The sequence below is a fragment of the Amphiura filiformis genome, chromosome 15, assembly GCF_039555335.1.
Source record: "Amphiura filiformis chromosome 15, Afil_fr2py, whole genome shotgun sequence".
NCBI lineage: Eukaryota > Metazoa > Echinodermata > Ophiuroidea > Amphilepidida > Amphiuridae > Amphiura > Amphiura filiformis.
The window spans coordinates 194,191-222,006 of NC_092642.1; the positions used below are offsets into that span (position 1 = coordinate 194,191).

The 27,816-nt window shown below is 36.8% G+C and overlaps 1 protein-coding gene across 1 annotated transcript; it reads right to left on the minus strand.

Annotated features, from left to right (window-relative positions):
• Nucleotides 1–141: 141 nt before the first annotated feature.
• LOC140171112 (uncharacterized) lies at nucleotides 142–26,532 on the minus strand. The gene is made up of 10 exons (XM_072194279.1): nucleotides 26,290–26,532; nucleotides 19,753–20,943; nucleotides 18,928–19,034; nucleotides 18,205–18,368; nucleotides 11,065–11,272; nucleotides 10,031–10,103; nucleotides 9,477–9,534; nucleotides 8,284–8,357; nucleotides 1,063–1,138; nucleotides 142–345 (listed from the first exon to the last, which is right to left on the minus strand). Exons 2-10 carry the CDS (start codon nucleotides 20,928–20,930, stop codon nucleotides 187–189), a joined length of 2,097 nt encoding a protein of 698 aa, XP_072050380.1. The 5' UTR covers nucleotides 20,931–20,943; nucleotides 26,290–26,532; the 3' UTR covers nucleotides 142–186.
• Nucleotides 26,533–27,816: the final 1,284 nt, after the last annotated feature.

Here is a 27,816-nt window from a genome sequence, read left to right on the forward strand (position 1 = left end):
CGACCTAGACTACCAAGTAATTTCAAATCAAACATTTTATGTCCAATTTACACATAATGTATTTGATTGTTAGAAACAGATCCATCATTAAAAGTGATGTTGGTACCTGGAGTTTATATTAACACTCCAGCCATCATTAGATTGACATTGCATCAAAGAAAGGGTAAACAGTTCAATGTCATATAATTAAGGTTCAGGATGGACCTTATTTGAGCACAAGTAACCACAAGAGAAGATGTATGCAAGTAATTTGATTAGGAATATGAGGATCTCTAGAACAGAGACGGCTGAGATACCGAGGTAGAGGCCCATCAAACCACCAACAGCACCACTGATACCTTCAATCTGAAAGGAGAAGTGAAAATATATATATCAGCTTTAGTAAGCAGAAGAATCTATTTTATTGTCATAATTTTGCGGCATTAGAACGGAGGCTATGTCCACTTAATAGAAGCCTATGCAGAACAACCAGCATTGTCAAACTAGCCATTGTATGTAGGTCTTATGCACATACATACCATTATGAGAAATTAACGTTTTCAACATGGCCTTAGCAGCCATATTTGTCCAAATTTAGCCATTGAAATAAACAAATTGCCATGTACTGCTTAAAATTTATACAGATCTCATAGGAAATGATTCAGTCCTTATTTGGCTTAAGGGCTCTGAAACGAGCGTTTCGACAGTATTTTTTGTGGGACATGAGAACACATCAGACATATCGAATTTCATTCTGAATACAAAGAATGTCCTGATATCAAATAATTTTTTTTAAATTCGCGATATAATACAAATTTTATGACAAATTAACAGTCCTCGAAGTAAACTTTATAAATCTAATGAGTGTATGTAGCTGGGAGGAAAATCAGTGTTTGGTTCTAAATCCCAGTTAAGCCACTGACTAACAATAGTGCTCCTGGGGCACTAACTCTTGTGGTGTTCTTGTGCTCCAGGAGTAGTGTATGTTCTTGTGCTCCAGAAGCAGTAAGTGTTGATGATTTTCTCAATAGCAATAAAGCTATTTTAAAAAGTTTAATAATTTAAAAATTTTAATGAACTTACACTCCATGCTTCTTGCTGTTCAATTAACTGGTAGTTCAGTTCCTCAAAATATACCCTCAGTCGCACAACATTTTTTCTGCAATTAAGAAAACAAATTTACAGCTTTGCTATTACTGCATGAGTTACATTGTTGTTGTTTGTTTTTGCAAGCCTATGATATAGCATAACAAAAGGGTAGTTCCTGATAGTAGGTATATCACCTCAAAAATAATTGCAGCAGAAACGCGTTATTTAATGTTCCTACATTATTAAGCTTTATTAAAGCATCAAAAATCAAAAAACAGAATTGAAATCGGCCAATGCATTGTGATGTAATGTCAATTTAAAGATGCTCGTAGATGGAATGAAATCCTGCCACAAATGGCTGTAATGACAAAATTGGCACATTTCGAGATTTTGAAGGTTTATTTGGACGCTTGCTTGGAAAAACAGCGTTAATTTAAATAGCACATGTTAAATGCCTATCTTTCCTGACTTGGTTACAGAAAACAAAATTAAAAAATCCATCATTGAATAATTATAATAAATTAATCAAATATACTATTTTAGCCATTTCGGCCAATCTGCAGACAAATTAAATCTCAAAAAATGACTAAGTTCAGCTTATTAATATGCAAAATTGATGCCAATAGAAAACCGTACATGATATAAAGGTGCGGTTTTTTTGCACACATATGTATACAAAGTTCTTTCAATTGATGACAAAAAATACACAAAAAGTAATTAATTATGCAAATTAGGTAATTACAGCTAATTATGTATTTATGATATTATTATGCAAATTAGGCATGAGTAATTTTGGTTTTTTTTCAATATTTAATGAACGTCTGTTCATTCATCATAAATCTTTTAAGTATGATCCTGTTATGAGGTTGAATAAATGAACTGCAGTTAATTATTTAAAAACAATACAAAAAATTAAAAGTTTGACATTTTGACGGTGTCTGGAATATAATTTTCATTTTTACTGTAAACATGGTATGTGTCACCATTACTCAAAGCCAAGTCCGAAAAGTAAAAATTAAAATTCAGTTGCAATGAGACTTTAAATTAACATTTTGTCATCTGGATTAACATGGGAGGATAATCGGTACAATGAACAGCAATTTTACTGTACCGCGTATACATTCATTCATTCATTCATTCATTCATATTTTATTTCCATAAAAATCAAAGACATTACATAAAAAAATATATAAACACGGTACATATGGAGGAAAAGGCCGGAAGACCAAAAAGGTCTGAAAGTTAGCCTTTCCCTGAAATCAAATGAAATTAACAAAATAAATCAACATCACATAACATAACCAAAAGACAAGGGAAGGGGGGTGCTCACGGAAAAGATTAATTATATATAGAGATCAGTTTTGTTTTGAATTGATTGCGGAAATGTTTAACAGATTTTGAATCTTTCAGATGTTTGTCTAAAGAATTCCAAAGAATGGGACCTCTTGTACGTATGGCATGATCAGAAAAGACTTTCTTATTTTTGGTTAGATTTAGGTCATTTACATATCGTGTCTTGTAGTTATGTATGTCAGAACGTTTGGTAAAATAATTATCAAATGAACAGGGCAGCTCATTTATAGAGTGCCTGTACATGAATGTACCTAATTCCAGTGTATACATATCTTCAACTTTTAATATGTTATAATTAGCAAACAATGGCGCTGTGTGGTCTCTATAGTGAACGTTTGCCACCGTTCTAATAGCCCATTTTTGAATTTTTACAATTTTATTTAAGTAAGTTTTACATGTATTTCCCCATAAAAGTACTCCATAATTTAAATAAGGCAATATTAACGTACAATAAAGTGTAAATAAAATACGATTTGGAACAAAATGTTTCAATTTATTCATGACACCAACATTTCTTGAAATTGTTCTAGATACGCAATCTATGTGACATTTCCAAGTGAGACATTCATCTATTAGTACACCAAGGAATTTAGTTTGATGCACTCTTTCTAAAGTCGTGTGATCTAGTGTGATTTGCAGGTCTTGAGTCATCGATGTCATTTTGGGTGTGCCAAGTATCATGTAATTTGTTTTGGTAGCATTAATTGACAATTTATTAGCTTTAAACCAATTGCTTACTTCATTTAACTCTTCATTAACAAGGTTTGTCTGGCGTTCTACGTTTTTATGGGAGTATAAAATGGTGGTATCGTCTGCAAAAAGGACGAATCGAGTACTTTAGATGCATTAGTTATATCATTGACATAGAGTATAAATAGAAGTGGCCCCAGTATGGATCCTTGCGGAACACCGCATATAATATCGTGTGATTCTGATTCATAAGAATTATAATAAACGTATTGTTTTCTGTTACTTAGATAATTTCTGAACCATTCTAACACAATACCACGAAAGCCATAGTGTTCTAATTTATGTAAGAGTATGTTATGATCGATTGTATCAAAGGCTTTTGATAAGTCCAAAAATATTCCAATAGTCGTTTCGTTTCTTTCAACTGCTGCAGTAACTTTGTCTACCATTTGCTCTATAGCCATAAATGTGGAATGTTTTGACCGAAAGCCAAATTGTTTGGGGTTAAGGATTCGCTTATTGTCAATGTAATCCGTACATCTGTTAAAAACCAACCTTTCAAGAATTTTTGAAAAACACGGTAGGAGAGAAACTGGACGATAGTTTGAGAATGCCTCAGCATCATCTTTTTTGTATAATGGTATGACTTTTGCTATTTTAATTTATCAGAACAATCCCAGTAGATATAGACAAATTAAATATCATATTAAGAGGTTTAGCAATTTCTTTACACACTTTTTTAATGATTAGATTGCCAATATTGTCATGGCCTCCACCTTTGTTTATGTCGAATTTATCAATTATTTTTACAATATCGGATTCAACAATAGGCTTCATATACATACTACTGGTCTTGTTCTCAGTGAGATAAGCGAAATATTGCTTTCCTGTGTTTTGGATACTTGATGCAAGCTTAGGGCCTACGTTTACGAAAAAGTCATTGAACTGATTTGATATTTCTTTAGGATTGGAAATAGAACTGCCATCTTCAGCTATAAATTTGCTCTGTGCAGATTGTTTCTTTCCTCGTCCAATAATATTATTAATTGTTTTCCATGTTTGCTTCATATTATTTTTAGCATGCTCAAATTTGGAAAAGAAGTATTTGCGTTTTGATTTTCGAATAAGCATTTGCAACTTATGTTTATATGTTTTGAATCTTTGAAATTTTTTGTCGTTTGGAGATTGAATGTATTGTTTATATAGCATATTCTTTTTATTAATACTTTTTAACAATTCCTTCGTAATCCATGGCGATATTGGTTCTTTTCTTCTATTACCAGTACATTTCTTTAACGGAATACATTCATCGTAAATCGTATTAAAGGTGTCAATGAATTTATTATAGTCATCATTTGCATCAATATTATCAAGAATTTCACCCCATTTAACGTTGGATAGTCTTGTTTTAAATTGAGCAATATTCTTACTATTGTGATTTCTTTTGTAAATTATGTCTTTCCCTTTACACGTTCGATTTTCTACTTCGAGGTTAGTCGATAAAGTAGTTGGAAAGTGGTCGCTTATGTCAGTAACCATAATTGTTGATTTGATAATATTGTCATTATTTGTAAGGATATTATCAATAATTGTAGCAGTTGATTCTGTGATTCTAGTTGGTTTATAAATAGTAGGCATTAATGAATAGGAGTAAAGAAGTTCAAGGTAATCATGGGTAGGTCTGTCGATGTCTACTTTAAGCAAATCGATGTTGAAATCGCCCATAATATAAATATCTTTTTATCCGAAGTTAACTTCTTAAAAATAGGGTCAATGTCTGTAATGAAATCATTGATTGAAGTGTGTGCTCTGTATAATACTCCGACTATAACATTCTGTTTAGATTTACATTCAATTTCAATAAAACAAGATTCAAAATTTGACTTAGCATGACAAAGATCTTTCCTGAGTTTATACCTTACTTTATCAGAAATATACATGCAGACACCACCTTTTTCCCGACCAGTCCTGTTCATATACTCCAAATTATATCCAGGAATATTAAAATAGTCATGTGGTTTATCGTTCAAATGAGTCTCGGAGATACCAATTACACTGAAATTTTGGTTCAATGTATTTAAACAGTTTTTGAGTTTTTCAAAATTTTTAGACAAGCTTCTGATATTGGCATTTAGTATATTAAATTTTCCACGACTTGCATCAGGGTCTGAACAGAACTGTGCAGGGGTAACATATGAGCATTCATGCGTATAGCAGTTTACACTATCTATAAAATCATTATAGTTTTTATTATTCAAATTGCAATCCAAAGTTAAGGGATTAAAAATCATATTATCGTATTTTTCTAGGTCTACATCTGATATATTTTTAACGTGCGGGGACTGGTTTAAATCGTATACTTCATTTTCAATATCAGAATTTGAGTTGTTGCAACTTTCAAAAGGTCTACTGCACTTCTCACAAATCCATTCTTTGGGATTTAAAATTTTCAGTTGTTTTGGTTTTAATAAGGTACACTTTTTATGAACATATCTGTTACATACTTTACATGATATACTCTTGTGACATTGGTTTACAGTTTTTGAGCACTTTACACATACATCTTTACCCAACATAAAAAGAAACAAAAAACAACACAAAAATTGATAAAATGTAAAACTACGTATAGGGCCTATATAGCAGAAAAAAATTCTTAAATTTGAAGATAAACTGTCTTCACTATTTCAATGAGATAAATAAACTTGATAAAATCAATTAAATCATAGAAAGTGGTCAAACCTGCACTGCATGCAACAGGAACCAAATCGATCTTAAACAGTATACAATTGCATATAATAGTTTAAGTAAGAATGCGAATAATTAATGAGCAGGCGTTTATAACGCATGTAGTAGGTGTGAGCAACGCATTAAACATATGAAGTATTAACTATATGAAGTGCTACACTCAAAAAATGTACTTGTAAAAGTAATGATCACGGCTGTTGTATGCAAGCAGATTATCAATTGTATTAAATTTTGTTGGCCTTGTAGCCAGTTATAAACACTATATACACTATGATGAATTATATGCAATGTTCAGTTTACAATTAATATATACAATGTTCAGTTTTCAAAATGGTGGATTCTTTCACCTATGAAAATCTATGACACATCTACATCTGGTACCTCACCATATAAGTTTATGAGGTTGTCAATGTCCCACTTAGCTCTGATAACATGCCGAACTGGTCTTACAGTGTCATGTATTGTAACGTAGATGACTCCATCCCATGACCAGGCTGCTCTTGCCCGGGGAACTTTGGTTACCATGTCTTTTGCTCGGTTCAGAAGGTCTTGCTTTGTCTTGCAGAGTAGTTCTTGTATTCCTTTGTGGGTACCTTTCAGTTTCTGTCGTGCTCTGATTAGTTTGTCTCTTGTGTTGTATCTAGTTAGTTTTGCTATAAGAGCTCTTGGTTTTCCATCGCGTCTCTTGTTCTTTGACACTCTGTGCGTGCGATCGATGTCCTCTGGTTTAAGTTCAATGTCCAAGTTTTCTTTTGCAAAGTTAATAAGGACTTTATCAGTGTCTTCTGGAAGTAGTTTTCCATCTTGATCCCTCCGCTCTGCGGTTTCAGCGATGCCAGATATTAACAAACAGTTTCTTCTAGTATATTGTTGAAGATCTGTAATGTTGACGCGGTTTGTGAAATCTCTTTCATACAACACACTGCGGTCAGTTTGAAGATGTGCTACTGTCTGTTGTAGTTTAGCTAAGTCTACATTTAATTCGTGGATTTCTCCTCTTAGTTTTTCTGATTCTAGTTCCAGTTCTTCTTGCTTCTTGGTTACATTTGCAAGCTTATTTACAACTACTTCCTCAATGGTTTGCTTAAGTAATTTCTTAAACGATTGATCATTTTGGACCATGCTTACGAGTTTGTCCACAACTTGCTGTGATGCATCGTTCACCACGTCGTCGCTAACAGCGACAGAAACATCCTCAGAAGCCATAGTAGCAGATGTCCATAAATTTCCGTAAATGAAAAAATTCCCGTAAATGAAACTTTAGTGTAGTAGCATCCAATATAAAATAAGATCCAAGTAAATAGTCAAGTAAACGTAGTTGGTTGCATGCAGTGAGCAGGCCTAATCACTCGTAATACTTTCCAATTGATTTTACATGTTGATGTGGAGAGGTGCGAAACACGTCCGCACTCGATGAAATCTCTCAATAATAGTATGGCCTTGGACACACACAATGGCTTAGAGCTATTGTGGTTTGGAAAATTACTCCCTAAAAAAACATTGATTAATGTTTTGCTTCAACTGGTTTTAGGGAAGTGTTTCATTTGTTGTCGACGGAATTAATTTACATGCTAAGAAAGATTAGTATTTCAGCTAAATGGTGGTAGTTCCTTTACTTCAGTAGGCCTATATTTACTGATTTATGAGCGATCTTCAAAAATCCATAAAAACAGGCAGTAGTTCTTAAACAAAACAATTTTTTAATTTGGGGGACCCGATGGTAGCCTCAGGAAGGCTTCACACACCATATATTAAAAATTCAAACAATTTGGATAAATGAAGCATATGAAGAACTTCATTTATCGACATGGATGTTTTCTAAAATTGGCCAAATTTGAAGCGCGCCCTTTTCAATTCACTGTTATGCTTGCATGCACAGTGTAGCAGAATTATTGTGCAGCCACTGTGACATACCTACTGATAGATGCACAAATCCATTAGAGTGTGAAATTGGTTATTTGCACATGAAATAAAGAACATTACTAGTATAGTCCTTTCCTGCATAGACGTAGATCCCGGGGGATGGGGGGGGGGATAAATCCCCCCAATATTTTGCCAGGGGGATGGTCCATACAATCATCCCCCCATGTTGACGCCAGATAATGGGTTTCTGACCAAATTAACCTCATATTTGCCCATTTTAGCCCCACAAGTGCACATTTTCACACGCTTTGCGGGCATTTATTCTACTTTTACCCCGGGACTTTTACACCATATTTCAAAAAAATTTGTACCATAAACTTATTCTGTCGGCAAAAGGTGCTGGATTGACTATACTTCAATAATTTTTTTCCAACTCCATCCCCCCAATGTCAGAAAGAAATCTACGCCACTGCTTTCCTGGCTGAAAACTGTTATTCCAAATAGATGGCAAACTGGAATATCCCAACATTAGGATGCTACAATCAGTACAATGTATTTCTTTACCTTGTTGACTCGACATCTTGAAGAGTTCTTGCTGCTCTCTCATTCTGTTGTGAAATCCGGTTATATAGATGTTGCTGTAGAATGGAAGACAAACATAAGAGAGAACAACTTTTAACGTTTGGTATTAGGTCAAAATATTGTTGTATTGTCCTCAAATGGAACTTCCATCCAGTAGGTTGTTTTTGTCTTCAATTTCACTGAACTTTGTTCTTTCTTTCAAAACCACAAAATTGGATGCCTAAATTTCGCCATTCATAACTTATAATTCCCACCATAAAATTGGATGCTTTTAGTTAAATTTTGCCATCCGCAACTTATAATTCCCCCTAAATGTAAAAAGGTTGGTGTAGCCTTACATTTCTGAGCCAATTAATAGCGTACCACATCATCAATGCGTTTGGTGACTATGGTTTATTATGTAAAAAAGAGGCAACATTAAAAGTTGCCGAGTCCGTAGGAGTCAACTCGTAAACAATACTTGTAGTAGGCCAGGCATATTCATGTGTTCGTTAAGGACAGTTGTCTCCAAAATATGGACTCAGGTGCAACTTTTAAAGCGGCCTTCCTCTCTTTTACATAATGAATCATCGTGACCGAACACAAGGATGTGTGACGCTATAAATTGGACCAGATGTGTCAAACAAATAAGGCTGCACATACCTCCTTAAATAGTTACATTTCGTAAAATATGTTTGTGATTTATTTCAAAAATCGTTAGGGGAATAAATTGTGGATCAATAGCTATGGATATCAGGGTTCCAACACATAAAATTGAGTAAGGGTACATTTTAAGTTTTTTATTTGTACCCTCCTCCAACTTCAGGTGAATAGTCCTGTAGAGGTTGTACATCACATGAAATTATTGATTGGCTCCAAACAAAGGATTTGAACCGGTGTCCTTCACCGTAATCATGGCGCACTGCAGTCCATTCAATCAAATATTGTCATCAACCTATTTGATCGTAGTGCATTTTTATGTGTGTGAGACGAACTGTCGCGGTAGATTGCAATCATGCTTTTGTTGAATGGGTTTGAGTAGTCCGCCATACGGTTTGATACGTCATATGCACAACCTCTATATGATAGGACCTAGTAAAATAGACCCTTGCGGCACCCTGCATCATTCAGTGCTCTCTTTAATGGCGATATAAATAATCCAGTGGGCAGATAGACTTGATCACCCTCCCACTTACCTCGTATTTATCTGATGGCCAAAGAGCACTTGAAACCGCTGTTGGGAATACAACTTCACTGTAGTAAATACGAAAATTAAGAAATATTGGATTACCAAGATGATGATCATCATAATCGTGATATCAATATAATAATAATAACGCATTCTATACCCAGCAAACCCAAAAGGGTTTACAGATTGTCATTTATACCGCAAGTTACCGGTAGTCATTTGCATCACAACCCATCGAAAGACTGAAGGTTTCAGTCGCAACGTCTGTTCGTCTGTCAACTATAATGTATGTCTATATAGTTGACCAGATTTAAATCAAATCTTAATTTCAACATGCCCAGATGAATGAGAGTCTACAGTTTGTTTACAGATAATGTTTTAATGTCGGGTTAAATAAACGCATCCAATATATAACACGGTCACAAGGCGAATGGGAAGAAAGTCAAGTTTATAGAAGCGGGAGGATTCAGAGACAACCTGCAACAGTTAGTATTATGGTCTGGAAACCAAGTCGTGGGAACGGCCGGAGCTCGAACCCAGGACCTCAGTGGTATCACTTACTCGCAAGCATCCGGGCAGTAGCAATCCACCTTGTCATCATTGTACAGCTGCTCGGTTAGCTGTCTGCACCGTTCTGGAAAATGGAAAGAAAAACATCACAATATACGTACATAAATACGACGAACGTTTATAATATGTGATGAGGGAGGAGGAAGGGGTGTTTAGCCCTCTATATAGTCGCGTGGGGCATTTGATTGATGCAATATGGATTGTCACCTAAGATACTTGTTCTTGAATTCTGCTTGCTTGGATTAACACACCTGGTCACCTTAAAACCTTGGAAAACATTCAGAAGCGAAACATATTTTCTGGTGTATTTGTTCCGATGGTTACAACCTAATGCCACCTGGGAGATCAGTGGTGTGCATTGAATAAACCCCCCGGTCTGTATGCACAAAAGAGTTAGACCAGGTCTAAATTTAGACCTGGTCTAAGTGGAATTTAGTTCCATCAGGAATCGAATGGTACTTTACTCTTATTTCCTTCCTAGAGTAGCTAGCAAATTCTAAAAAGGTTAAATGCAAAGTTCAAAAATAATACAAAATAACTTTAGCAAATGTAAAGTATAGTGTCCTTTCTCTTGGGACTAAATTCAACTTAGATCAGGTCTAACTTTAGCCCCGGTCTAACTCTTTTGTGCATACGGACCCCAGGTTTTAAATATAAATCAACCAATCTCTGTCTGAGCAAACAGTGGCGTCTTAGACCACTACTACTACTACTACTAAACAGCATTTAAAATAACGCTTTACGTAAAAAACCACAAAGCGCTTTACAACTTAATACTACAAACATAATATACAATGTTACTAAAGTACAAGCAAAATGTAAAAAGGAAACAATATAATATACAACAATGAATTTTAAAAACATGGGACCACCCCAATTCCCCCGGGCCAATTCCCCAACCCCCAGACGTTACGGCTTGACGGACTTATACTAGCCAGGTCGACCTACAGACATTGCCCCAACATTGCAATTAATTGAATTAGCATACTGGAAAAGGAAACCTTTACATTCAACTACATACTCACGTTGTGTGGAATTTAAGTAGCTACATTTCTCGCCTTCTACCACGACATCCGTGACACACCCACACCTGTCCTGGAGTTCATTTTGAAGGCACTGTCGTCTACAAGCCAATGCCGAATAAGCAAATTCCTCATGAAAGAAAGCTGTATCTGCGCCATCAAATGTACATCTGGGCTTTGTATATTTACCACCAAGGCGCTCAATTTTACTCTATAGAAATAAGACAAAAACCGGAAATATAGAAGTATTATACAAAGTAACGTCTTGACGTCATCGGGCTAATTCAACACGCGAGGACGTTTCTTGTAATTAACATGGGCAAGGCAGCCCGAGCTGTACGGTTATGGAATGGCACCCCTTCGCTCTAATTCCCGCAGTTGGAAAACAGCTGTTATGCTCCCAAAATGACTCCCTGGGATAATGTACCATTTATATTACTAATTTCTGTTACAGTTGAACATAGACCCTATTTCCAGGGTCTATGAGTTGAAATGGATAGAATTTCCCTCTTGGCCCAAAATTGTTTATCATGGCTAGTATGGTTTGTTGCTATGGGAGTGGTCTTCTTTTCCTCGCTCTTTATCACTAGTTGATTATCTTCCATAAATTCTTGTATTTCTTTCCTTTCTTTCCACATCGGCCACTGACAGTGTCGACAGCCTCTAAATAAATATTATTTATTATAAACTGGAACAATATCCATTTGAAAAGGCTGTGATACTCTGGGCAAGCAAGAAAGAAAGAAGATACAAAGTTCGTCTACTTTAAGGTAAGAAAATAGAGACATTTTTTGATTTTCATCCATGAACCATTCTGGTATTTATTACTTTCTCCAAATACAAAGTCATTATTCATGTACACAACAAAATACAAAAATAATATAAATAACAAAGTTCTACAAATGAACAAAAAGACAGTAAGTAAATTCAGTAATCACCCAAGTTGTGACCCAACATATACTGTTTATTGACATCATGACATGTTATTGTTAAATATCATACAAATATGCTCAAGAGTAGTTTAGAGTACATAATTCATCTGATTATAAGTGTTAACATTAGTGTCAAAATTTGACTTCTGTAAGGGCATCAAATTGATTTTTATGTGTAGAAGCCCAGGAGCCTGGACCCCCGGCCGTGGGGGGCGAGGCTTCGGTCGCTTCGCTCCCTCAGCTCGCATTTGTCACAAATTAGCCGGCACTAAAAATGGGCTGGTGACAACCCTGTAAATATATAATTCCCTGCAATGAATCACGTCCTAATACTCGTTCGTCAATAAGATACCTCGCCTTTCCGAACGCAAGAAAAGGAGTCCTATCTGATTGGCTAGAAACCGATCGTCCACATATGTCCCCCAAAGTTTTTTGTCTCCAAATATTAAAAGATTAGATTCCCATAAAGACGAAATAGTAATATTTAGTGGGTACCTATTTAATTTTTACATTAGATTTTTCATAATCTTTTCGGCCTTTATTTTGACTAAATTCAGAAATATTTTGGCGCAGCCTATATGAAATTGAAATGGAATTCTCTGCCTCTAAACTACATAAACTGTTGCACGATTGGGTAGCACGAATCGTTATGATGATGTACAGTTAAATGAGTATTTCGTGATCCTAGCATCTTCTTTTTATGACATTTTTTAGTAAATATCCACGAAAAAAGCTTTATTGCAAAATTTTTAGTTGATTCCGATTTTACGTTTGCGAGTTACGCATGATTATGTGTACTACACTGCTCCATGATAGACAATGTGTAGTAATTTCGTTCTGGTATACCATGAGAACGAAATTCAAATTTCACGATATCTTTGCTAAACGAATTAATCTGCAAGAATTTTTTTGTACATAAATATTATGTAGCCAGAGGTTTCCAGTGATATAAAAATCTCAACTTTTTTTGAGAAAAGTGGGGGGATGGTGCTGTGGATCACGAAATGCCCTTTTAATAGGGATATCACAGTGGCTGCACAATAATTCTGCCACACTGTGCATGCAAGCATAACAGTGTATTGAAAAGCGCGCGCTTCAAAGTTTCAAAGCATGTAAATTATTTCAGTCGACAACGAATGAAGCACTTGAGGAAAAATGTTTGAAACAAAACATTATCAAAAATATTTCGCAGGGAGTAGTTTTTCAAACCACAATTGCTGTAAGCCATTGTGTGTGCCCAAGGCCACACTATTTTTGTATACGCGGTACAGCGTAATCGCGGTTGCTTTTACCGATTGTCCTCCCATGTTAATCCAGATAACAAAATGTTAATTTAAAGTCTCATTGCAACTGAATTTTTATTTTTACTTTTCGGATTTGGCTTTGAGTAATGGTGACACATACCATGTTTACAGTAAAAATAAAAATTCTATTCCAGACACCGTCAAAATGTCAAACTTTGTATTTTTTTGTATTATTTTTAAGTAATTAACTGCAGTTCATTTATTTAATCTTATAACAGGTTCATACTTGACAAATTTATGATGAATGGATAGACGTTCATTAAATATTGAAAAACACAAAATTACTCATTTCTAATTTGCATAATAATATCATGAATACATAATTAGCTGTAATTACCTAATTTGCATAATTAATTACTTTTGTGTATTTTTTGTTATCAATTGAAAGAACTTTGTATACATATGTGTGGGGAAAACACCTCGCCTTTATATCATGTACGGTTTTCTATTGGCATCAATTTTGCATATTAATTAGCTGAACTTAGTCATTATTTTAGGTTTAATTTGTCTGCAGATTGGCTGAAATTGTTAAAATTGTATATTTGGTTAATTTATTATAATTATTCAGTGATATATTTTTTTATTTTTTTTTCTTTAACGAAGTCAGGAAAGATAGGCATTTAACATGTGATATTTAAATTAACGCTGCTTTTTCAAGCAAGCATCCAAATAAACCTTCAAAATCTCGAAATGTGCCAATTTTGTCATTACAGCCATTTGTGGCAGGATTTCATTCCATCTACGAGCATCTTTAAATTGACACTACATCACAATGCATTGACCGATTTCAATTCTGTTTTCTGATTTTTGATGCTTTAATAAAGCCCAATAATGTAGAATCATTATATAACGTGTTTCTGCTGCGCTTATATTTAAGGTGATATGCCTACTTTTAATATTCAAATATTTTTTTAGGCCTATACATTATGATTCTTCAGTTTTTACACAATAAATAATTATTTCCCTGAAAACCCTCCCACTCGGCTATTTTATAAAGGTAATCAGGCTTCCTCCGCATGTGCAATGAAATAGCATTTAGAAACACTTGGTAAATCGCGGCCATTGCTGCACATATCGGCCAACAAGCATGGGCCTTTTTAGCTGGTTTGAGTATTTTGCTTGAGCCTGGCCCCACCAGGACCCAGGTGTGTCTCCGCACGGAGCGGCTGCTTATTATTCAAACAAATGATTTGGCCATACTCATGCATATTGGCCTTAAAAACTCGGATATTTTCTTGTTGAATATAACACCGCATAGCGACGAATCAGGTTATAATTGTAATAAACAGTGGGCGTAGTTAAAGTACATACAAACGTATTATATTGACGTGGGCGGTGAACGTTTACCTATTCCGCCCACGTCTTGCGTAATTTGAGTCATTGAGACCTATTATTAAAAATAATACTGCTTTGGCTCCTCTGTTCAATGTTATGCGGTCGTTCTTTTGTTTCGTTTTTCGTTGAGACGGGCGTTGTGTTTTCGGATATCCGTTGCGACCTTCTGTTCTTTCCTATCAAATGATCTGCGTTGTTCGTCTTATTAACGGCCAGTGGTAGCTCGAGATACTCTAGCTAAAATACAGGTTTACATTTACTATTTTACATTATCTTGCTGTATTTCAGCTAGAGTAGTAGTAGTAGTAGGTAGGACTTCCCGCCTCTTGTTTCAGGCGCACCCCTTCGATGACAGATGCTCTGTTGAAGGGTCCATACCAAAAAAATAATCATCATATAGTTCGCAGAAAATAGTTCGCAGTAACAAGATGCGTAACAAGTATTAGTTCAATATCATAATAGAACATGCTTATGTAGGGAAGGACATATGGCAGGGTGCACCCATTAAATATTAAAATATCATATCAAAATACAAAAAAAAAAATACTGGTACTTCAGTGCAAGATACATATATTACAACAAGCTAAATTCTACACAACAAAAATGTAATGTAAAGCAATCAGATACAAGAGGCAATGTGTACAAGATTGCTAAGTAATCACAAGTGTGAGTTCATAATAAACATGTATACAAAGTTTGAACAAGCGACATAAATGTGATGATTCGTTCATGCAAACATCAGCTACACAGTGCACTAGGCTACAGAGGCATGTGAATAAGTTGAGCAGGCAAATTATATATCGGCATAAGAAAGCTGCTTTAGAAGGGACGATCTTCTACTGTGTAGACCATAACACCACTGACGAGTGATCGATTCTGTAAAACTGGGCCAATCTACTGGTAGGGTGATGACACTCTGGATTCATGGGAGGAGTCCAGAATGAATTGTGGTAGAACATCCTCTTTTGTGAATAGGTCATCGACTTCTTGTACCTTACAGTGCTCAAGAAGTGTCCTCTTCAGGATAGATTCATGGTAACAGCGTTGCTCAGTGAGTGCAGGACATTTGATAAGAAAATGCATCATATCCTCTTCAGCTATTTCACACAGCAAGCAGGTTGCGTCGCAGTTGTGTTGATTGAATGTAGGTGCCAGTCAATAATCTTGCCTTTACAGCTGCCTTCTCTACTTCACGGACATCTGAGGGTAGTGAGCTCCAGACATGATGAGGTAAACCTAGTCTGCATGCATCTATATTCAGGAACCTCAAGCTGGACTTGGAGACATGATCAATCTTCCATTGGTTTTGCCAATAGGAGGAGACTGCTCTTGCTATTTCAGCTTTCCAGACAGCCTTAGAGGGAGGATTCTCCATTAGGTAGTAAGGTGTCGCCATGTTGTACTTGGCAAGGACACTTTTCACTATCATGAACCAGCTCTTGCTGTTGCTGTTTTTGATGGCTAGCTGTCTCTTCGCTATTTGGTGCTCAATGCTATTGGGTTGTCTGACAATACTCCCAAACAGAGTCAGGATAGCTGAGTCGATGTGTGCTTCAATAGGTTTCGCCCCGAGCAGTGCATAAACAGCTGTATTAGCAGGCGGCGGTTTTTCAGGCAGAAACTGAATCTGTCGCAGTTGTTTTCTATGAAAACACTCAATACGGGCAAGGTTCTTGACATTGAACTTCATAATCTCAGCCCCATACGTCATTCTAGGTATAGCATAGGTACAGATTAGATGATATGCAAGGTGAGGAGCCAAACCATCTTTACCATGCAGTCGAGCACCCATGAGAGAATATGTTACTCTCCTACCCATCTTTATCATCTCATCGATATTAGGCTCATTTTTCTTGTTTCTTACAATGCCAAGATGGGTTGCTTCCGGTGGGGTTGGAATAGGTTGATCACCCATGACATATTTGATCTCATCATTTGTGTGGTATTTGATGGTTGCACTCTTAGTTGGGTTGATCATGTATCTGTGATCTCTACTGTAATGTTGCACTTGATCAAGCAGGATTTGACCCTCAGTTGGATTTGAAGTAACAATGGCAATATCGTCTGCACAAGTAGGTGCTGGAATATAGGATGTTCCAATCGCATAACCAATATTCTGATTCTGCATTTGGTCAAGCAGGCTGTTAGTGTAGATCTTGTAACTAGGTGCAGAAGTAATTCCTCCTTGTCTAACTCCCTGTTTTACCTCAAATTGTGCAGAGAGACAGTTATTCCACCTAACCATCGAAGCAGTGTTCTGGCACATAGACTGAAATGCCAACCACAGCTTCCCCGTCACTCCAGCGTCGTACATCTCATTCAATAATATGTCATGATCTACAACGTCAAAAGCTTTCGAGGCATCTAGCAGAGTGACATGAATTGCCTTCTTGTTATCAGCAGCATCATTGATTGCCTCAGACACTAGCAGAGCTGCATTCATGGAGGATGTTGCTTTAGTAAAACCTCTCTGCATATGATTCTGGTTCTTTAACATGATAGGTGCAGCCCTAGAGCTCCAAACGACAAGCTTCCGGGTTTTTTTAGAGAACAATACTGTTACGTAAGATGAAGAAGAAACCCGCCTCGGAGCCCGCCCTACTCATTATTTCATTGTACTTATTGCAATTTGCCTCCACACATTACGTAATCAACACAAAGCTTTTGTGAGGATTAGTGAGTGGATAAGAAATTGACAGTGGAGGATACGAAGGACACGCCGATTGTTAGTTGTCAATCATGAATTGCCGCAATGTATTAATATTTTACTGCATGGCATTCCGCAAACACCAAGACAAATTATGTCGTATTTTTCCAAAGATCATCTCATATGAAGTAAGCTGAATGCGATCTGTACTTTTGTAACATTCCGATCGCTTTTTCGCTTGAAAACACGGTGAGTTCATGTTGTGTAAACATAATTAGCATAGACACAAATGAAATTACGATGCAATACAATGCAATTTGAATGCGCAGCAGATCTATAGAAATAACGTTGCCCGGTTTTATGCAGAATTAGACCCTGTCTGGCCAGTGGCGTAACTAGGGTTGATAGCGCCCGGGGCAAGAAACATAATTGGCGCCCCTTCCCCCCCCCCCCCACCCGAGAATATCTTAGACGCGGGCAGTGGCGTAGCTAAGGGTTGTGGCGCCCAGGGCTAAGGATACATAACACCCCCACCCCATTCTTGAAACAATTGCGCGTGAAATTTTGGACAAATAAGGCCTACCACTACCACAAATTAATTTTGGTTACTAGAAGTTCAATATCGGTCTAAAAAATGTTCTTTCAATTGATTTTGTGCTGAAATGCGCCCGAAGCGCGCGAAAAGTCGACCCTAGCTGCATCTGTCGCACCGGCAAAACACCCGCAACGTCGAAGTGGGCCTATAATACTGATGGCCTGTGTTGTTCCATGAATTAATATTTCGCTGGTAACAGGCCCTGGCAAAATCTATAACGTCGCCTCTGGATAAAACAATATGAAACTTTGATCGCTTCTCGCGCTTGGCGACTCGCCTGAAACACTGTTAGATAGGGACGGTTATTAATAAACTATAATTCATACGTACTGCCCGTACTCCGATGGACGTTGCCATGCCAGTGGTTGCGGTGATTCCGATATCTTGTGGTGACGGTTGTACGTCAGCAGAGTGGATGGAGACTCGCACACCTGATTCGGGCGAAAATATACCAACGTATTCCGGCTGTTCTATGAATAACGTGAGGTGAAGACCTGTGAAAACAAAATGTGTAAAACAACATAATCATGACAATAATGAAGTCTATTTCTGTCGTTTTTATAAGTCTTTTTAGGCCATGCGCATAAAAAAATAATTCGTTTCACGTCTCCCTCCTCACTCTGTGGAATCGGTACATCATGTTAATATTTTTATATTTTGTTTTCAATTTTCATATCAAATTTAATATTTTAATAAAATGTTAATGCTGATAAACAAGTTTATTAGTTATAGCATAAATCTCAAGATGCTGAAAAGTGCTAGCAATTATGTAAACGGCCAGTATTGAAGATTCTACAAGTATGATATGAACGCATGGACAACGTAGAAAATGCATCAAATCTGTTCGATTTACAAGATTACAGTGATTGAACAGCATTATGAAGGAAAGTTAAACTATTAATATGATCCATTGTGTTTGTTAGAAATCATTATAATAAAGTAATAGTGAGGTGCGAACTTTTTAAACAACATTTATTTACCGATAGACTACTACTTCCCGACGCTAGAACCTGTCACTTCTAAAGTTGGACCCCCCCCCTGATCTGTACCTACCGTACTGTGCTCCAGATTTCGTAGTTTCACGGACAGTTGCATTGTCGAAGGCGTGGTTGAACGTGTAGCAATTTCCATATTGGTTATTTTGGAACTGCCTGAAGTCACTGCAGAGTGAAAACAAATGTTGCAAAAAATAGCAGTGCAGTGAAAATAAAATTTACAATGATCCTGCCTCGCTCGGAAGGAAGCGTATACAGTACAATATCTTAATACATGTATCCTAAAAGAGTTCTTAGCGTGTTTATAAACATCTCAAAAAGTAACTCACTGAACCCCCTTAAATAATGATCATTATTCAAAACGGGTAATTATGTTACTTACGTGTAAGTTACGTTGATTTACGTGTAAGCTACGTTCACATACAAGTTAACATACATGTTGTGCTTTGATAGGTAGATAATAGTCACGTTGCATTACCTTAGGTGTAACTTTATATTGTTTTGCGTGTAAGTTACGTTGACGTACGTCTAAGCTACGTTGACATATGTGTAAGTAACGTTGACTTACGTGTAAGTTACGTTGACTTACGTGTAAGTTACGTTGACTTACGTGTAAGTTACGTTGACTTACGTGTAAGTTACGTTGATTAACGTGTAAGTTACGTTGACTTACGTGTAAGTTACGTTGATTAACGTGTAAGTTACGTTGACTTACGTGTAAGTTACGTTGATTAACGTGTAAGTTACGTTGACTTACGTGTAAGTTACGTTGATTAACGTGTAAGTTACGTTGACTTACGTGTAAGTTACGTTGATTAACATGTAAGTTACGTTGATTTACGTGTAAGTTACATTTACTTTCTTGTCAGTTATGTTAACTTACGTATAGTTGCATCCCCTTTTGTCAAAGGTGCATTGTAAGATGAAATCTTCAGCTTTATGTCCGAATAATTCCAATTCTTCTCTGGTTGGGTTGGCAATATCAGCTATATCACTATAATCGTCGCTCTTAGACTGCGCATAGAAACCGTCCCAATCGCTTTCCCCGTCTACGTCCCAGTTATAGTAGTCATCAAACTCGAATTGAAAACTTTCATATTCCTGAAACTCAAAACCAAAATCAAAGGCATCATACCAAGATGCATCCCACCATTCCATTGGTGCGTAGTAACTTCCGTACGGTCCTCCGCCGTAAAACGATCCTCCGCCGTATAACGATCCTCCGCCGTAAAACGACCCTCCGCCGTAAAGCGATCCTCCGCCGTAACTGGGTCCTCCTCCGTAACTGGGTCCTCCACCGTAACTTGGTCCTCCACCATAACTTGGCCCTCCTCCTCCTAGGGAACTTGGCCCTCCTCCTCCTCCTCCTCCGAGGGAACTTGGCCCTCCTCCTCCTCCGAGGGAACTTGGCCCTCCGCCTCCGATAGAACTTGGCCCTCCGCCTCCGACGGAACTTGGCGGAGGTCCCACGGAACTTGGCCCTCCGCCTGGCGCGACTGAACTAGAACTGTGACCGCCAAGCCGCTTCTTTCTCGCACCGTGACCTCCTGATGAGCTCCAATCCCAATCAGAATACCAATCATTGTAAAAATCTGAGGAAAAATCCCAAAACCATGAATAATCACTGTCCAGATCGAACCCGCCATCGACGTCAACGATTCCCTGAAATCGTGTACCTACTAGTTGGGATCGCTTCATACGATTCATATTACACACAGTAACTGCGGGGAAAGCCACCTCGGATTTACTGATCACATCAATTTTTGTATTATATGGCCATGAGAAGAAGTCCGATAATAGACCATAGCCCTGAATTCCGAATACGGCTGCAAGACCGCAACTGACAAGTAACCAGAATAGCTTGGCCCACCAATGGTCACTTGTGATAATTCTTGGAATACCATGAGCAGTGCTTGAGTCTCCAAATTCATTGACGAGGTCCATCAGAGTCGTTTTCTTTTTAGCAGGTTCGTCACCATTCTCCACATCCAATTGTTTTTTCTCTGGGTATCCTGGTAACGAGTGGTCTGTGCCGAAATGTGCACCGTGACCCACCGACATTCTCTGATTAGATCTGTGTGAATGAAAAATAAAATAGACTCAACAATAGTTCAAGTGATGGAAATAACATTGAATTAATTTATTAATTGATAATTAATTAATTTATTTATTTATTTATTTATTCATTAATTTTAATCACTTAAAGGAGTATTTCGTGATACTAGCATCCTCTATTTATGTCATTTTTCATTAGATATCCACGAAAAAAACCTATTCCCAAAATTTCAGTTGATTCCGATTTTGCGTTCACGAGTTATGCATGATTATGTGTATTACACTGCTCCATAGACAATGTGTAGTAATTTCGTTCTGGTATACCATGAGAACGAAATTCAAATTTCACAATATCTTTGCTAAACGAATTAATCTGCAAGAAATATTTTGTACATAAACATTATGTAGCCTGAGGTTTCCAGTGATATAAAAATCTCAACTTTTTTGAGGAAAGTGGGGGATGAGGCTGTGGATCACGAAATGCCCCTTTAATAATTAATATTTATTAATGAATTAATTCTAATAAATTAATTAGATAATTAATTAATTAATTAATTAATTAATTCAAATAAATTAATAAATAAATAAATAGGCCTAAATGAATGAACGAACAAGGGATGAATGAATTAATCAAAATAGCGTATTAGTCGACTACTATCGTTTACTACTGTCTGTTCAATTAGCTTAGATTCTTGCATTTTTAAGATATTTGAACAAATTAAAAATTTTGGTCAAAGTCATCAAAGCAAAGTGTTAGCACAGCCTTAGACCCAACGTGATTTATACTTTTCAAATTTTAAAGATCTATTTGAAACGCCATATCTTTTCAATCTTGGTCTTTTCCCGCGATATTTTTATAACAAGCCGTAGAACGTCGGGTTCCATGAACTTTTTTGAATCAATCCATTTAGTGCAAATGGGACGATTATCATAATAATAAGATGCTCATTTTCCATTGAAAAAGCGTTATTGAAATGGCAGGACAGATTGGTGGACAGATTTGTATTGCTAAATTCGATAGCACCGTGGTCAAATTTTACCCTTCTTTAGTTGTGTATAATTGATAGTCGCCTGTGGGTCAAAAAATACCCTTTTGGGTTATTTTGACCCGTATTTCTAAGTGTGTGGTATATTGTACATTGTATAACTGATGAGGTGGTGTAGTTTGCGCCGAACGGAGTGAAACTGAGATGATTTGTACCGGATTCGTAAATGAAGAATAATGAAACTACGATGATTTATGTAATTCATAAAAGCAGAGCAAGCTTTTTTTCAATTTCGCGTAGTGGTATGAAGTGGTATGAAAAATTACCCCTTTTTTCGTATTTCGTGAATCGCTTTAACTTTCTTAATCTGAAAAAACCCACTAATTTCGCGAAATTTCCGACGAGCTTGAGTACTCTCGGATACACGGTGTGCCGGAACCAGGATCCACACCGTCCAAGAAATTCATGAAAGAACCCCTCCTGTCTACACGCCCGTACGCAGGATTTTATTTGGGGGGTGCTGATTTTGAAAAAGTGGACCTTTTTCCAAGGGGTGGCAATTTTGTGAAAAGTGGACAAAATTTTGACCTTTTTTGTCCAAAAAAGCGTAAAACACCTGATTTTTTTGCTCGCTACGCTCGCAAAGTCTGAATTTTTGGGACTTTTCAGGGCCGGATTTACCATAGGGCCAGATGGGCCCGGGCCCCCAAAATTGCCCTGTGCAGTGTGCATCTTCCATTTTAGCCGAAAAACACCATGTTTTGGGCCAAAATAGCCTACAAAAATTGCAATATTTTGCTCGTCTCGCGCGCACTGGCCTGTAATATAGCAACATTCACCTTCAATTCGGACTAAAACAGTCTAAAATTGATTTTTTTTTCGCGCTTCACGCGCAAACATCCTAGTAGAATCACAAAACTTGGCCACTTTAGTTCATAATGCCTTCTACACGATGCGTTTGGGGCCTTTAAATTTTGGCCTGACCCAGGGCCCCCAAAAAGGTAAATCCGGTCCTGGGACTTTTTGTATATGCCTACTTTTCCAAATTTGGGGGTGCGTCACACCCCGCCCCCCTACGTACGGGCCTGTCTGTCTAGTTACACGATCTGGAATGTATTGCCAGCTAGGAGCCGGCCCGGGCTCCGAAGAGGCCCTACATCAGTTTGTGATCGCACACGCCACCATGTCATTTGTTACCTTAGCCAAATAGCGTTTGGCTAAGGTCCTCTTTCTGTCAGATTCTTTCTTCTATCAATCGTATAATGAGCCATCGTAACCATATCATATGCCTTTGTCAATTTTGACCAAATTTGCTTACTAGGACCATTTGGGGTGCAACAAATGTCACGTGAAAATGGCTGGCGCAAAGGTCATGTCAAGGTCATTATGACCAAAAACGTGTTTTTCACTATACAAATGCTTCTCCTTCCTCATATTGAATAGCAGCGTGACGTCACTTGCACACGGCACATGCATCGTCTATAGCCAGTGTCTAAAAGTTGTACACAGAATTGGGGTCAAAGGTCATTTACAGGGGTCATATCTGGAAATCGGTCATCGTAGCCATATGCTTTCTGCCGTGTTGTTCATACATTGTAGTTGGTCACTAGGACCATTGGGTGGTGCCACAAATGTCACGTAATCATTTGCGGTTAAAGGTCATCCACTTACGGTCAATGGCCAAAAACGTACATTTTCACTAAAATTGACTATGCCCCCTGATAGATTTGCACGCAAATACAACTACAAGCCCATTGTGGTTTAATGAGCTATGTATAATTGGGCTGAGTCCACATTATGTGTACTTTAAAGTATACATTATAGTAAGAATATGTATTACAATCTTCACAAAGCCTTCCAAGGACAAATACAGGGTGTCCCAGAATGATCTATACCGGGAAAGTTTGATTTTTCTAGGTATGAAGGGCATTATTAATGGTGATATTGTTTTGAATTCTAAGATTTACATAATATTTAGCTTTCTAGAATTTAGATTTTATAAATTGGATGTTTCTAATAGAAGTTACAGGATATTGCGTAAAAATGGTGTTTTCACAAATCAACCTATTTTGAAAATCTGTAAAATTACAAACTGTTCAACACAAAGTTATTTGTAAAATGTTATATGTACTTTGGTCCTTACTTTCCTAAATAGTCGGATGATTATTTATGATGTTATGAATTAGTCCTTGTATGGAATAAAGGATTTGTTACGCTTATGTGACCTTATACTATTGTTTCTTTGTTGGCAGTTTTGAAAGATAATTTACTGCGGTGTCCGAGTTTCATAATTTTAAATGCCGGCGAAGATGGATTTGTCATGAAAGTATAGAGAATATTTGTCCTTAGTGTCGTACAATTTATTTATGTCCACAGTATATTGGCAAATCGACAGCTACGAAACGGAGAATATTACAATTGACTGCGGGGGATCCTTGAGGAAGTTAAATTCTATGTAGTAATGACATTTTTTTGGGTAAAAATGGTGGTAAAAATATTACATAAAAAGTATGTTTTAACCTAAATATCTGAAGTCATATTGAAATGTTTCACTTAATTCCATATCAAGAATTGCTCAGTGTTGTACGCTCTACATCTGTGCCAAATTAGATGTGTTTCCTATAAAAGAATGTAGGATTTCTCCAGCTGGACGATGGTGATAAATGTGTTGTGATATGCCTTTGCGCTGTAAATTACACAAATGTAGTTTTTGTCCATTTTCAGTAATATCAATGTCACGCCAAAACGCATCAAGCTATTTCCATGAAAATCACATAATAAGTAGGTTACATGTGTGCCATTGTATTACACTTATCAAAATTAGATACACTCTTGACTATATATTTTTAAGATTTTTTTCAAACACGGTATAGATCATTCTGGGACACCCTGTATGTGTACCAAATACTTTCTAAATGCTGCTCCTCCCGCAAATTACATCTAGCCTACAATGTCGTCACCACATAAACCATAGGCTGGTGGTACAAATGTCACATGAACAACTCGAGGTCAAGGTCATAAAAAAGATCAACATCACTGGCTAAGGGCCGTGCTCTGTGAGCACACTGATGTCTAGTTTATTTTAGTATACAAAAACAAATGATAGAGACACAAGTCATTTCAAAGCACATCAATGTGACAAATTAATTCAAGCTTAATTAAAACCAGCCCCAAAGTCATTTAAGATCAGGACACACAGACAAAAAATGACAAGCCGGGGTAGCCCATTAAGCCCGCAGAAAAAGCAAGCTTATTTCCGATGGGGTCCCAAGAAAAGATGAGAGAACAAAAGGGAAACAAAAAATGCCTACACAGTGAAATCTGCCATCTCTTGACTGAGAGCGTTGCTGGCCAGATGGTGTTGACACTTGATTTTAAATGCAGACTTGGTAGGCAGTGTATTTCATTCAAATTGTCATAATTTGATATTTTTGAAATGAAAAAAATTGGCAAAAACGAAGAAAACTACAGTATTGACGAAGTTGAAGCCCCATTCATATCATGATGTAGCTAATTTATATACTGTCAGTGTATATAAATTACAGATTCATGCAAATGGCTCATTTTGTCTAAAAATACACGCTCAGTTCGGCTGTGACCACTAGCCACTAGCATGTATATGTTAGCACATCTATAATAATATTATGACAATGACAAAGATACTACCAAAATTTGAATTTTGATCTGATGCCTTTATCTGATGCCTTGCAGTCGGTCCGGGTAGACACACAATTGGGTCCTGACCAGGCTCAAGCAAACTTATGCTCAAAAACTTAAATAAAAGCTTATATTAAGCATGCTGGTCTACATATTTTATTTTTACAGAGATATAGCAAGAAATGTATTTAGAAAAGTGTTTACATGTAATTCAAAAATTTCTTTGTAGTAGAACACTACTTAAAGCCATATTATAACATTTGCTGAGGAGGACGCCCTCACTGAATTTTTTTAATTCATTTTTAACACGATTAAATTGTACTTTATTAAACCAATATACCCTGCAAAAATCAAGACTCTAGGTGCTGTAGTTTTGTCAAAATCAGAGATTTTGAATAAAAGGCTGATTCAGCCCTTTATTATTACGATGGAATTGTTAGTCGAACGCATACACGATGTTCATAACACAGGTGTACGCGGCGTACGCGACGGTGATATACACAACAAAGGGTCGTACCACAACATGACCGAAGGAGTGGTACGTATTGGCGACATGTGCGCTGATAGTAAATTCAATTTTCTTTGCTTTGCCGTAGTAAAAAAAAAAAAAAATAAAAGGAGATATATCTGACAGTAAAAGCTAACATTTTATGGCATAGAAATGCTAATCTATTTTGTTTGAAAATGTTATAATATTGCTTTAAGTATAACTATATAATCACCTTGATTCCGATAAGAAAATATACTAAACACCGCAGTGAATTAACATCAGCATGAGACGTCCACTGGAGAGATACCGCGATGTCTATCAAATTCAGAGATTACATCTTCTCTGGTAAATTCAACGATGAAATACAAAATAGGCCAAAGTGAACAAAGTTTGACGAAACTTTTCAACAGCAACTGGTCCATGCATCGTCTATTATATCATCCATGATTATATGTAAAGGTAGGCTACACTAAGGTAACACTATTGGCATACAAAACAATAAATATCGCCCCGCGACATCTATGAAGTGTGTGAGAATGTACAAAAGCCCTTAAAATTAGCATATGAAAACGGTATCAATAATTCATAAATTGGATCAAGGACTTGTAAATCAATATTTCGACCCACTCCAAATATAAATGTCTCCATTTTTTCCGATTGAAATAATTATCACAAAGCAGCATTTTCATTGCATTTTACTAAAAAAAAAAAAAAAAAGAAGCAGATTGGTCTTGACCTAGAGAGAGAGGAAATCTGCAAGGTCCTACAATAACCTTTTGTCAGTCAATTTAGTTAGCTTCTTGTTTGAGTTCTCAATTTATTTTTACTGAATGCATGCATACTACCCGACCCCGTAGTCAATCTTCAAAAACTTTAGTTGTTCCACTTTGGAAGAACACTCTGGGTACACGTACGTACCTTTCACTATAGGAACTATGTTGTGGAATAACCTTCCAGTTGGTGTGCGTTCAGATAATGACACTTTGAGTCTGCACATGTTTAAAATGCTATTGTTCAAGTATTCATATAAATCACATTTATTCTCTCAGTATTATGAGCATGTTCCTACATTTTTTTCTATTATTGTTAAATATGTATTATTTATATATAAATGTAGGCCTATACTTATTTTGTGTTAACATTTTGCTTGTATCTCCGGGAGTTATCTGGACCTCTTGGGAGACCAGTACGTATGTTGAAAGAGCTATCCAGAATAATGAAAGATTAAATAATAATATAATAATAGTCTTCTTCAGACCCTTGACCACTTTTCGACTAATCGATAAAAAATGCATAGAAATAGATAACACAGGGAGGGAGTTCCTAAAATATTGTTGTTAAAAATTCTTACCACTTGAAGTACTCTTCTCATCATAAGAATTTAGAAAAAGGACGATTGACCTTTATGCGACGTACTGGTTATATCTAGAGGTTGTGACTAAGGATACATAATGCCCCCCCCCCCCACCCCCGCTCAGTCAAACAATTTGTAGCGCGCGAAAATTTGGACAAATAGGGCCTATATAGGCCTACCACTAATTAAGTTTGGTATAAATGAACATGATGAAGTTGAATATCGCCGGTCTTAAATTGTCCAACATATATATGATTTTGTGCCTAAATTCCGCGCCAAACTTTTGACATTCATCACCGCCCCCCCATCGCTATACGACACTGGTTATATGTAAAATGGGCGGTCAAACTTTAGGGCCTACACTCTAAAAAATGATCGTAAATTAACGGACGCCCGTATATCGAA

What these genes read in the sequence shown, in the direction of transcription:
- LOC140171112 (XM_072194279.1), bottom strand. Translation starts at nt 20,930, where the DNA reads ATGTCGGTGGGTCACGGTGCACATTTCGGCACAGACCACTCGTTACCA. An exon ending in AAAAGGGGATGCAACTATAC is followed by an intron (nt 19,035 to 19,752) that starts GTAAGTTAACAT and finishes TTCACTCTGCAG; the next exon opens with TGACTTCAGGCAGTTCCAAA. An exon ending in AACAGCAAGAAGCATGGAGT is followed by an intron (nt 346 to 1,062) that starts GTAAGTTCATTA and finishes TTCTCCTTTCAG; the next exon opens with ATTGAAGGTATCAGTGGTGC.